General features: G+C 43.0%; 1 protein-coding gene across 5 annotated transcripts in view; it reads right to left on the minus strand.

Moving 5' to 3' along the window:
* Positions 1 to 302: 302 nt before the first annotated feature.
* The window catches only part of UNC5B (unc-5 netrin receptor B), a 150,531-nt gene continuing 137,630 nt past the window's right edge, over positions 303 to 13,203 (minus strand). For 4 of the 5 annotated variants that reach the window (XM_043551489.1, XM_037904735.2, XM_037904734.2 and 1 more), the window contains 4 exons: positions 10,881 to 11,030; positions 9,430 to 9,594; positions 7,352 to 7,530; positions 303 to 5,380 (listed from right to left, as the gene is read on the minus strand). In XM_043551489.1, the coding sequence (XP_043407424.1) occupies positions 5,215 to 5,380; positions 7,352 to 7,530; positions 9,430 to 9,594; positions 10,881 to 11,030 (660 nt within the window). In that variant the 3' untranslated portion in view covers positions 303 to 5,214. The remainder of the gene's footprint in view (positions 5,381 to 7,351; positions 7,531 to 9,429; positions 9,595 to 10,880; positions 11,031 to 13,203) is intronic. The other variant, XM_037904736.2, reaches the window with a different exon arrangement.

Here is a 13,203-nt window from a genome sequence, read left to right on the forward strand (position 1 = left end):
ACACACACACACACACACACACACAGTGATCTGAGAGAGAGAAAAGCACATACACAGACATTCTGGTTCTGTACTCAGAGAAAAGGGGACACAAACACACATTGATCTCCTGATCTCACCCACATGCTGAGCTGAGAGTGAGACAGACACTGTGATCCTTTAATCAGAGAGAGAGAGAGAGAGAGAGGGTCAGACACACTGACAATCTACAACTGTCTTCCAAGAGCAGAGCATTTAGGATACATTTCATGGGTATCACTGAATTTCTAAGAAAATAAACAATGGCAGGTTATTTATGGTAGCTTTGAAAATGTTAAAATGTCCATGTATTAGCTGAGTGCTTTATCACCTCCTACATTACTTCCCATATTTGCTTATTTTGTTCAGATTACAAGCAAGATTTCAAGAAATCAGGTTATGAAATGGAGTCACACAGACTGGTAGAACTCTCTCTATATTACAACCATATTGAACTCCCACCAAAATCAATGGGAGTCTATTCACTGACTTTTAGGGGAACTGGATCAGGCCCTCAGTTTCTAGCCAAGTCAACACAACACACTGAAAACCCTGTTGACGTAATAACACAATGAAATGTCAGATAAGCGTGGAGCTCTCCTCCCAACACAGACCCCAGCATTGTGAAATGGGATTGTGATAGAGAAAGGTCATGTTTGTCAAACTTCCTGAGTACCGTGTAGTCACACTGTTTGCTTTAAGAAGTTTTTTTGGTTTGTAAATTTTTTAAAACAGCCACACAAAAATATTTTCAGCTACACTGGAGCATTTGATCTATCCAAATAGTCAGTTTTGAGACTCAGAGGATTAAAAAGTTTCATTAAGATACACATCCAAAACTTTGGATACATATCCAGATCTGTATATTACCTACAGATATACACAGACTTCCAGGTTTTAAAGGCTTTTTGCAATTAAAAAAGGGGGAAGTGAAATTTAATATACATAATAGTTAATGCACATTTTGGGTGTGAAACAAAAGATGTTTCTGTTTGTGAATTACATGAATGACACAATTTCACAACACAAGTGTATACCTAGGAGAAAATGGCTGAAGTGCTAGCAAAAAAACTCTTTATACAAGGACTTCTGAAGAAAACAGACTGTGTTTTCACCATAAAAATGGTCCCAGTATTTTAAAACAAAAAACCCAGAATTGCTTCCATCTGACAAATCAGGCAAGAAGGTACAGCCTCTCCTACATGTAGGCCAGCATCCAAGCTCTGAGACTGTCCTTTTCAAGAAGTTTCAAGACTGGGGTTAATTTGTTCTGCCACTGTATGGTACCTTTGTACAATGAATCCATCCACTCCCAATGTGGTTGTTTAAGTAGATGAACAAGCATTGCCAGTGTTCTCCCCTCTGGGTCCCTTTTCCTACTGTCTGCTGTCAATTTGGAAGCATTAGAGATGGAAACAGGCTTCCAAGTACTTGTGTGCCAAAGAATTAGGCAACTGGAGGTTTAGATCCTGAGGAAATACCAAATTACTTTGTAAGGGCAATGTCTTCTTTTATTATGCGCTGGCTCCCTGAGTTTGTGTTTACTTTTTCTTTAGCTACATAGCCATACCACAGATGGTGGACTGGAGGGAGGAGAATGGGGTAATGCATGATGGGAAGCTCACTGTATTCTGTACAGTTTTAAATTACTGGCCACAAAGATCTTGTGGTAAGTGCATTGGGGATTTCAGAGCAGATGCAGTAGCATCACCAATATGATGCTGTGTTGTTGTTTGTGTCACAACGTGTTTATCCTGGAGGAGAAACTTTTAAGAGGCAGCAACCAGAGTAAAATATTTCCATTTGTGGCTATTCAAAGTACCCTTCAGAATATTTTCCCTTCATTAAAATACCACATCCTGGAGATGAAACTTATGTTGTGTTCATGGATACCCCTTAATTAAAATCAGCTTTGTTATGTAACCAACCTTCACTTCAACAGAGCCCTTTTAATGTAGAAAAGAAGGAAAGAAAGGAACTGCTAAGTTTGAAGAGGGAGAACCACTGAGCTCCATGCCATCCTTCCAGAACAAATTAGGTTACCCAGACAGATCAGTGAGGGACTGTTTTCTACTATACATATTCTAATATTTGTCCAGTGTAATTTTAAATGATCCACAAATTCCCCAGCCTAATAGATATTAGTTAGGAATTTTCCTCACCTTTTCTCAATTTCTCCATTACTCCTACTTACATCTGCTTGTGCCACCCTCAATAGTTCATCTTCCCCTCCTTGGTGATTACACCCCTCAAATATGTGTAGACGTATACACCCTTCAGTCAAGTTTGACATATTATGGGCCAGATCCTCAATCGATGCAGCTCCACTGCAGTCAATGGAGTTATGGTAATTTACACCAGCTTGTCTACACATGGAGTTATTCAGGAATCGTTACTGCACTTTAAATTCACACCCTGCTTTACTCCAAATTCATTTTATTAAGTGTAGAGAAGCCCTGAGGAGTCGGTTCTTAGTTCTCAATCTTTTCTCAGTCAGTCTCTCCATCAAACGCCTAATCATTTTTATTGCCCTTCTCCTATCTCCTTACAGTTGGGTCAATGTATTTCTGGAACTGTTGCACTGAGGACTGCATGCAATATGCCACAGCAGTAGCTGTAAAAAGCACTATGACCTCATGACTCAATACTGACTGCATATGCCATTGTGTTGCATTGATAATTTTTGCTGCCACATAGTGCTGCAAATGTTGAATTTGCAGTGTTCTCCTATCTCCCCCTCCCACAATTTCATTTAGCATTAGTGCCTGCCAGGTTTCTTTTTCCCAATGAGTTTGTGTTTCAGATTATCTTTTTCTGCAGATAAAACAGCTACATTTTCCAATTTTAATCTCATATTGCTATCTTCAGACAATGTTTCTAATCTCACTAGGTTCTCTTTGTATTAGGTCTCTTTCTTCACTGGTATTTGCAACACATTCTAGTTTGGTATCATCTGTGAATTTCATTAATGTGCTGTTTACTCTCTCTTACAGATCATTGACCACTGCATGACCATGCCAAACTCCTCTCCCACTTGCTGCACAACTGTAATGGTCTCTCAGCCAGGGTTCAGCCCAAGAATATTTCAATCCATTTATCAAAGTAAGATTGAGTCAAAAGATGGATTTGATTATGAGGACTTTAAAATGATGTGGTCCTCAAACTAGCCCTCTATATCCCAGGCCACTGGACCTTGCTTTGTAAAAATAACCCCTTCTTACTCAACACTCCTCCCAGTGGGAACCACTTGTTTAAAGTGCCAAAATATAGATTTAGAAGCCTAACTTTAGGCTCCCATTTTTTACAGTCTTGGCTTATGGATAGTGGCATGTTGCTGTGTGTTAGTGCACGACTGTATCAGTGAGTGTGTGTATTTACATTGTTGATATGAAGGTCTATTTATCCTAACAAGTTTCATTCTTTCCCAAATGTCCTAAAAGAATTTCCCCCTAAAAATACAGATCTTAAATACTCTGGGCTCCAAAATGTGACCCACCCCGTAATTGTAATAATCTGACGGAGGCTGTCCCATAGATCCTAACTTGCTTTCAATTAATTCACCACTGTGCCAAAGCATTAACTTTCCCTCCTAAACAAGCCACATAAACCATAGGTTGGTTTAACTCAGGAGAAGAAAAACCAACCAAACAAACTGCTACCGTAGCTCTTGTCCTCCCCTTACTGGCTGTGTGTTTAGTGAATTTTCTAACAAAGGAAACTCCCAGAGCTGTACTGCTTGCATAGGAACTAGGAAAAGGCCCATTACCACTATTACCAGTAGTGCTCATCTTGTCCAGTTTCCTGCCAGTGCAGGAGTATTCCTTTCAGTCTAGTTTTAAACATCTCACATTTGAGGGTGTCTACTGCTTCTTCTGGGAGAGACTTCCACACTCCAACAATGAACACATTTTCCCCTGATATGCAGCTGAAAGTTTCCTTTGTTCATTATCATTCCATTGAAACGATGACACTGGTGCACCCAAAAAGAAGCTAACGCTCTGAAGCCACGTTCTTCCCTCTGATTCAAACAGAGATGAGACAGGGTTGGGAGGGAACCACCTCTGAAAAGAGGGGGGGAGACGGCTGTGTGAGGTTTCAGCTTCTGTAACAATGCTGAGGACTTCAGTTGCCATTTGAAGAAAACCACGAAAACAGCGACAATGTCCCTTTAACCTTGTTCCCAGAAATGGGTTTGTTCTTCTGTGAGCTGGTTGCTTAAGTGGCCTCCTTGCATTGTGCTGCAGCCATAAGGGAGAATTTGCAAACAAGATGTTACAAAGAGGGCTCAGCTTGCCCTTTCTGTGCGACATGGGTCTATAGGCACTGAACCAATCTGACTTCAGCAAGGGTCCAGAGATATGGAAACAAGTTGTTCTTGACTTTTTGTGTGTGTGTTTTCATTACTAATTTTCACAAGTGTTTTACTTTAAAGCTCTCTTTCTCTCTCTCTCTCTCTCTCTCATTCTCACACAAAGCGGACTGATGCTGTTGCTCACACACAAAAGACTTAATGTTTTTGTTTTTTTAAAAAGGACTCATCCAAAGATCTGGATAATAAATTATTTGCGTTTCCTAAGAAACTGTGGTTTTTTTCCCTTTTTTCCCCTTAATAAGCTGTCTGAAGCATTTGAGAGAAGTAAGCAGTTTGGCTAGATTGTACTTGAGTCTTCTAAGCATAAATGCCATAAAAGTAGAAGAACCGGGGGGGGGGGGGGGGGGGGGGGAGGAGAGAAGAAAACCCAAATAAATGAAACAAAAATAAACCTCAACCCAGACTCTAGAAGCCCTATATTCCTGCATGCTGTGGCAGAAGCAGCTGCCCACTTCCACCAATGGCTGTCATCATGGTCAACAAAGATGCACTGCTCTTGTGACGCACTCCGGAGGATGGCTAGGAGGAGGAGGAGAGAGCCTGTTTAACACTTGGATTGCTTGTAAACGGTGTGGTTGGATCTCTAAGGCGGATAGTGACTTGGTGAGGGAGGAGTGGGAGAAGGAGTTTACCTTTACCCCTCCTTGTTAGCTACAGATCAGCAACCCACCAGACACAAAGTAGAAATTGGCCCCGTCCCCGCAACCCTTCCCCACCAGTTCAGGAAAGGCTGTTCACTAGTTTTCTTCTTCCTCCTTCTCTCCCCCCTCCACTCTGTCCTTCTCATCCATTGCCTGAAGACTATCAGCTACTTGAAAGTAACATCAGCAGTCCCCCTCTGTTGCCATGACAACCAGCATCTCGCTCTTGCCCATCTCTTCCAAGGCACTAGCCAGGGTATTGAGATCACCATCATCTTGGTGCTGGGCTTCCCATAAGTCCAGGATCACCCCTGTTGGGCTGGCTTTGGTGGCAAAGTAGTTCAGATACCTGTGAACGAAGAGAGAGAGAGAGTGAGTTGATGTCTAACTTTACACATTTAACATAAGAACATCATAAGAAAGGCCATATTGGGTCAGACCAAAGGTCCATCCAGCCCAGTATGCTGTCTACCGACAGTGGCCCATGCCACGTGCTCCAGAGGGAGTGAAGCTAACAGGTAATGACCAAGTGATCTCTCTCCTGACATCCATCTCCACCCTCTGACAAACAGAGGCTAGGGACACCATTCCTTATCCATCCTAGCTAATAGCCATTAATGGACTTAACCTCCATGCATTTATCCATTTCTCTTTTAAACCCTGTTATAGTCCTAGCCTTCACAACCTCCTCAGGCAAGGAGTTCCACATGTTGACTGTGCGCTGAGTGAAGAAGAACTTCCTTTTATTTGTTTTAAACCTACTGCCCATTAATTTCATTTGGTGGCCCCTAGTTCTTATATTATGGGAACAAGGAAACAACTTTTCCTTATTCACTTTCTCCACACCACTCATGATTTCATATACCTCTATCATATCCTCCTTAGCCTCCTCTTTTCCAAGCTGAAAAGTCCTAGCCTCTCTAATCTCTCCTCATATGGGACCCGTTCCAAACCCCTAATTATTTTAGTTGCCCTTTTCTGAACCTTTTCTAATGCCAGTATATCTTTTTTTGAGATGAGGGGACCACATCTGTACGCAGTATTCAAGATGTGGGCGTACCATGGATTTATATAAGGGCAATAAGATATTTACCCTATTGGTATGGTCTGAGCGCAGCAGAAGGGAGTGTTGGGAAAGGAGGCAAGGATATTAGACTCTGGAGCAAATCTGGGTAATTCTCTCTGATGTGCACTGGGATGGAAATGCCATAATTGAAATGCAGGGCCCCTCAGGGCATCATCTACATTTATTATACAGCACTGATGCAGAAAACATTCATGGAAAAGCAAGGCACATTTTATTTTATTAAAATTACAAATGCTGTCTTTATCCCTGCCCCCAAAGTGAGATCCTAAAACAGAATAGCTCAAGAGCCATCAAGGTCCCTGGCCTGAGGCACTTGCTTTGCACAATCATGACAGAATTTTAGGAATGTTCTGCCAGTCCAGGATCTAACTGGATGCACGTCACGCAGGGCTCTATAATACAAATCAAAGGGGGGAAGCACCATTCAAACCCATCAGAGAATATCAACTTCCCCACCCTCCAGGTCTCAAGGCATCGTGGCTGAGCAGAAGGAGTACAGGGTTGGGAATCAGAAACTCATGAGCTCTAATTCTCTCTCAAGTACTGAATCACTATGTGCCCTTATAGAAATCATTTCACAGTCTCTGTGCCTCAGCTCCCCGACTGTAAAGCAGGGATAATAGCACAGCCCTACCTCACAAAGGGGTTGCGAAGATAAAGTAGTTCCTGACCGTACATCTAGCGCTACAGTGTTATTTCTGAGTCACCAGTGCTTCATTTTTGTGTCTTCTTTCACACACTATTCCTTCCCTCTCCCTTCCCTTATAAGCCCACTATCATTCTCGATACTTGCCGGCTTCGTGTCATCAGAGACACAGTGCTGGATTCCCGAAGTGCTGTACTTGTGGGCTGCAAAGCCCTGATAGGTTTCTGTGTTGTTAGTCAGACACTCTCCTCAAGGCTTGTGCAAACTGATCACTTTCCAAGGCTGGCGCCGTGAGTCAGTAACTGCCCCTTGAGACTTAGCAATGCTGCAAGAGCGCCCTCTGGGGGCTGGGGCAAATCCGCTCTTTCAGACTGTTTCTGATAAATGTAAAACAATGGACACTAAACGCCCAGCACATAATGATGCTATACCTGGATCACACAAGCCCCCCCACTCTGCCTCAGAGAAGAATGTGGGGAGAGTACAGAGTAACAAGGAAATATAAAACTCTGTTTTCCCAAAAGACAGGTTTGAGGCAGCAAGGTGAGAGCAGAGAATCTAGTGCCATACAGTGAACTGAAACCCACCGATCCATGGAAAGTTTCTGAGCAAGAAGTCTCCAGTCATTTCCTCTTGAATTGGGGGCATCAAGGCTGTTGCAGATTTTCTGCCGGATGGATAGCGGAATCTTGAAGGCATAGGGTCCCAGCTGGGTAGTCACAGCACTGCCATGGTGCAAGGAGAAGGCATCAAAGGAGCTGGCATTCTGGGAGAAAAAACATTTCAGAATGCTTTCAGAAAAAAAGATTTCAATGGAGAACTCCTCCCTTATCAGCCTGCACTGTGTGTCCCCTTGTCGCCATACCCTGCCCACAATTCAGGGTCTGTGCATTCCTGCCCAAGAGCAGGGATGATTGTGTTTCTTTATGTGGAATTTCAGCAGTGCTTTCAAAACCTATCCAGCAGCAAAGATAACTTGGGATCACAGAGAGACCAAATTAAAAAAAAAAAAAGAGAGAGAGAGAGAGAGAGAGATCAGGACATGGAGAGAGAGATATAAGATGGTAACATTCACTAAAATGCATTAGGCACGGTTGCCTAAGAACAGAAACAAAAAAAGAGAGAGGTGGATAACATGCCACAAAGAATAACAGTGAAGCAGCTAGTTCTTAGTGACACCAAGCTCTTCCCCTGAGGGTCCCTTCAGTGAACCCAGTCGGAAGCAACCTCCAAATATCAGTGCATGTGGCTAAACAATTTGAAGCAGAGCCAGAAGCATCAGAGCACATTTTCAGGGCTGCACAAATATTAAAGCCCTGAAATTCCCAGTGACTCTTCCAAGTGCACTGGCTACCAAAGCCCACCCCTCGGCCTCTTCATTCACTCCCATCTCATTGGTTAGCGCACACTTTCACCTGGCTGTGAGAGGGGAAAGTGCCGACTGGCATTTTAGTACCATCCCCAAAACAGACTCTGGGAAACAGAACTCGTACACAGTAGAGGTTATGTGCTATTATTTCATGATCCACAGGTGAATATTCTAGAGGTTGCTCATGTACCAAAAATCAAGGTCTCATCAATATTTTCAAAAGCAGGGTAACAAATTCTTATCACAACTTAGTCCCTTTGCTGTTACTGCCACAGTCTACTGGGATCTCACCAATAGCTGTAACTGGATGGTCATTCAGTTCAATGGGCTTTTCTCTGTACCTCTCTCTCTTTCTCTCTCTCTAAGTGAATGCAGTGCTGAAAGGTGGCAGGTTGACAGACCTAGATACTGAAAGTTCACTATTTATCTAGTCCTGGCAGGGAGAGCAAAAGTGCCAGTTTCCCCACACTGCCTTGCCATTCCACAAACTGACTCTCCAGGGGCCACCGCTGAGCAGAAATGGGTAGTTCAATTTACAGGCCTTGGTCATTGTCCTGAGAATCACAAAGGGAGCTAGTTACCACCAACTGTGAGACAAATCTCTGACTGAACCACCAACTTAAGAAACAGGAGGCCATGGCCAACACAGATGTTAATATAGCATGGCATCCATAGTGGTAAAACACTGAGGGGTACTGAGCAGGGCTCAGATACCCTGGTGATGGGCAACCTCTACATTAGATAAAATAGATATATTAATTAGATACGTTAGATAGAGAAAATCTCCCTTCTCTAAATACAGGGATTCATGGAGGACATCTGAGGACCATTTCTAGTCTTCTCTGTTACTAGAGAAGATGGAGGACTTCCTCCTTGGTAACGAGCCTAGTGGACACATCCACAGATGGCTGAAGCTGAGCCTCAGTGATCCCAGGTTATTATCTATGGCAACAGCAGCAGCACGGCAAGGGACATTTAAAGAAATAGGGTTCTGTTATTCTTTTATTTAACAAGAGTGGCAAAAAGGGAAGTGTACCCCTGAGGCAACAGCACCAGCTTTCTTTGAGCTAGTTGAGAGCCTGATGCCAGTCTCACTTACATCACACATATAAGGAGTAACTCCACTGACGTCAACAGAATTACACTGGTGTAAAACTCAGCTCAGAATCAGGCCCTGGGAGTTCAGGTCAATACCCTCAGAAGAGCTATCATCAGATCCTGCTCCTTCCTCTGTCCTCCCAGCTATAACTATGAGTGGCACAGCCTCCCTGCTCTTTTCCCCTTCTCTTTGCTCACCTCTCCGAGTGTAGTGTGCAGCTGGAATATCTGTCCTTCCCCTTCCACCTGCCGGACGCAGATCTTGCAGGTGAGCTCTGTGGAAGCCAGGCTGTATCTCTCAAGGGTGAAGGTGCAGTGCAGAGCCCTCTGGCTGCCACTCCAGATGTGATAAAAAGGGATTTCCTGTCACAGCAGATTAGTTCAATAGAATGTTACACAAACCGCAAGAACCCTTCATAAATACAGGAAGGGCTTCCTGACTAAAACCCATTGGTTTTTTTCATATTTGAAATTATTTATTTTATTATTTCTTTAAGTGGTAAATTTTTAAAATGCCTCCCCAAAAGGTTCTAGGTGCCTGACAATTAATGGTACAACAACCATAACAATGACCATGCAGCCCAGTAAATACCATATAGATTTGCTTTTAAGTCATATTCTAGGTTTCCCAGCTTCTACTTCGACTGGCAGGAGATGGGAATCATTCTGTGCAGGGTGGGACAGGGAAAGCTGACAGACAGTGACTCAGCTGTCATTCTGGGACCCTGAGTCAAATATGGTGAGTGAAAATTCCCCTGCTGCCTTCTCCTTCCCTTAGAAGAGTGGTTCTCAGCCTGGGCTACGTGTACCCCTGGGGGGTACATAGAGGTCTTCCAGGGGGTACATCAACTCATCTAGATATTTGTCTAGTTTTACAACAGACTACATAAAAACCACGAGCGAAGTCAGTACAAACTGTATTGTTATGTCTGGTTTTGTAAGCAAGTAGTTTTTAAGTGAGGTGAAACTTGGGGTACACACGACAAATCAGACTCCTGAAAGGGGTACATTAGTCTGGAAAGGTTGAGAGCCACTGCCTTAGAAGATAGCCGGAGAGAGCAGAGAGATATATCACTCTCTTAGCAGATAATGGCGGGTAGATGGGTGAGCCCTAAATCTTGACTAGATAAGAGAGTGAGTAGGCAAGGTTCTGGATTACTGGATCACAACAGTGTGAACATTGCTTACTTATCACCATCAAAGGCATCATCACAGATCTATATCAGATCACTTAAAGCATAATCCAAACATAAACGTACTTTAGCGCCTGGATTGCTGCTGGCATTCAAATATTTTTTTAAACATATATATATTACACACACAATATACATACACTGTCATTCATGTGTTATTGCTTAATTATGCATGAGTGACCACGACACATGGGTCCCTGTGTGAATGGGTGTTCTTTTCTACAAACAGATGGATGAATAATTGCTTCATAGCTGTTGTTTCTATAGGGACCATTTTAGTAAAGTTTCCCTTTTGGGGGCACTTTTGGACCACTCCGCCCTGTCCATCCTCTCCCCCCCCCCCCCCCCCCCCCCCCCCCCCCCCCCCCCCGCAACCTCTGCACTAGTAGCTAAAGTTCCAGTGGACTGCTACACATGAAAATTCCATATGACTCGTATTACCACTTGGCCACCCACCTGGTATTTAGCCAGCAGCTTGCTCTTCCACAGCGAGTGGGGGATATCATGGATGGAGAGGCGTAGGTTGTGATAACTGTCCTTAAAGACTAGTGGCTTGGGTTCCTCTATCAGGCAGCCACCCAGTGTCTTTTCCAGTTCGAACACTTCCTATGGGGCAGACAGAGGATGGGAAGCCATGACACCAAAGGTCACTGCTATCAAGTGGAGCACGTGAGTTTTTAAGGCAGAGCTATGTCAATGCAGGGTCCACACTGTTCAATGAACTCTGCCAAAAAACTACAAACTACAAAACCAACAACAACTACATTCAAGTTTAGTATGTTCTGAAGATATTGAGATAATGGATAGTGGTTGGTGCCACAATGCAAGCCAACCAACCAGAGTTGAAATGACAAGAAGAATGACACCAAGTTTAGCCCCAGTAATCAGCAAAACACAGGGAAATTCAAATTCATGGTGTGACATGTCTCTTAAGAATTACAACAGTTGCACAATGATAAAATAAGAGTACAGCATCCTGCACTAAAGTGATATTTTAACACACAACAGACTAGGCAATGCTTACAGCCCTTGCTGTGCTTCCACAGGGCCTTCTTCAGGATCAGTTACTTCCCTGATGAAGGGCTGATCATTTGAAAGTTACTCGGATTCTACAGAACACATGCTCTCTAAGCTAGACCCAAATAAATAAACATTTTAAAAAAATGAATTTTTTTGCTGGTGAAACGTGCCATATTGACAGCCCTGGAGAATAAATTCTTCCACTTATCCAAAGAAGAAAAACAACAGTGCAAGCTTCCAGATACTGCCTGGGCAATATAACTAAACCCTGACTCAAAGGATCACCTCTAAGGGGGAGATGGGAATGCAGTTTTCTCCCTCATTCCATTCTTAGCCTGTCTGCTAAGGAGCTATGATAGTACATTGTGTGATGCTGACACCTGTTCACCAGAAACTGGACTGAGTCCACCAACTCATTTCATAGAGGCCATCAAATAGTCATCAGATGGGAACGACTTTCAGTCACTATCATCCTGATTTGGATTTGAGTAACCTAGATGTGAAAGTCTGTGCAACCTCATAAATCATCCCGTGGATATTTTAGAAACTGAAAACAGAATGACAGGTTTCAGAGTAGCAGCCGTGTTAGTCTGTATTCGCAAAAAGAAAAGGAGGACTTGTGGCACCTTAGAGACTAACCAATTTATTTGAGCATAAGCTTTCGTGAGCTACAGCTCACTTCATCGGATGCATTCAGTGGAAAATACAGTGGGGAGATTTATACCTCCCCACTGTATTTTCCACTGAATGCATCCGATGAAGTGAGCTGTAGCTCACAAAAGCTTATGCTCAAATAAATTGGTTAGTCTCTAAGGTGCCACAAGTCCTCCTTTTCTTTTTTGAAAACAGAATGATGCTGATTGCAATATAAGAGTTAACGAGACAGCACACAACACAGTGAGGCCAGAAACTCTGTTTTGGCTTTGGACATTGGAACCTACTGTGTTTTTCAGGTAATCTGAAGGTCTTTTTTCATTAATATGTACAGGCAGGCCACTTTAACAAGTATGTGTGTGCCTGTCAATGTTAATACCACTGCTCTGCTTCAACAACAACCCAAATCACAAGAGTTATTTTCAGTTCAAGAGAAACCTGCTGGTTTCTACCATGTTCTTTTTTCATCACCACTTTAAACTTTATTTTACCAGTGTAAGACAATGTTGTTTTTATAATAAAAATAAGATCCAATAAGATTGTCAAGCGTGGAATTCCATCTAGAGAGATCACAACAAGGGCAAGAAAGTAACAGGAAATAAATGGAACAAGCACAAAGGTCCCAAGGCACCCACAATGAGAGATGATTTACAAGAACTAAGTTTAATATTATTAATTATTATTATATACCAGACAGACAGACAGACAAGGAATCCTCAGGTAGGAATAAGGAAATGTGTCTAAGCCAGGGACAGTGGGAGCTGTGGTGAACTGAGTATTATCATGGTATATCAACTTAGGGTTGATTAGCACAGGAAGAAGAGAAAAATCTTCCAGCAGTGACGACGACATAAGCCCTTGGGTAATCTCTGCAGAAAGGCGGCACACAATATAGGTTATGAAACATCCTCCCTTCCCCTTGCTATTTCCTCCAAGGACCATGGAAAATGTTATGGCTGATCTCTGGGGAACACAGTAAACATGCTTATTATTTAACTTTGGTCATTTTTCACAGGGTTGCATCAGGTTGTTTGCTCCCTGGAGCCAGATCTTTCCGAGAGACACCACACAGCATCTTGCGTGCCAGCATGACCACATTTGGAAG

This window comes from Chelonia mydas, chromosome 7 (assembly GCF_015237465.2).
Source record: "Chelonia mydas isolate rCheMyd1 chromosome 7, rCheMyd1.pri.v2, whole genome shotgun sequence".
Taxonomy (NCBI): domain Eukaryota; kingdom Metazoa; phylum Chordata; order Testudines; family Cheloniidae; genus Chelonia; species Chelonia mydas.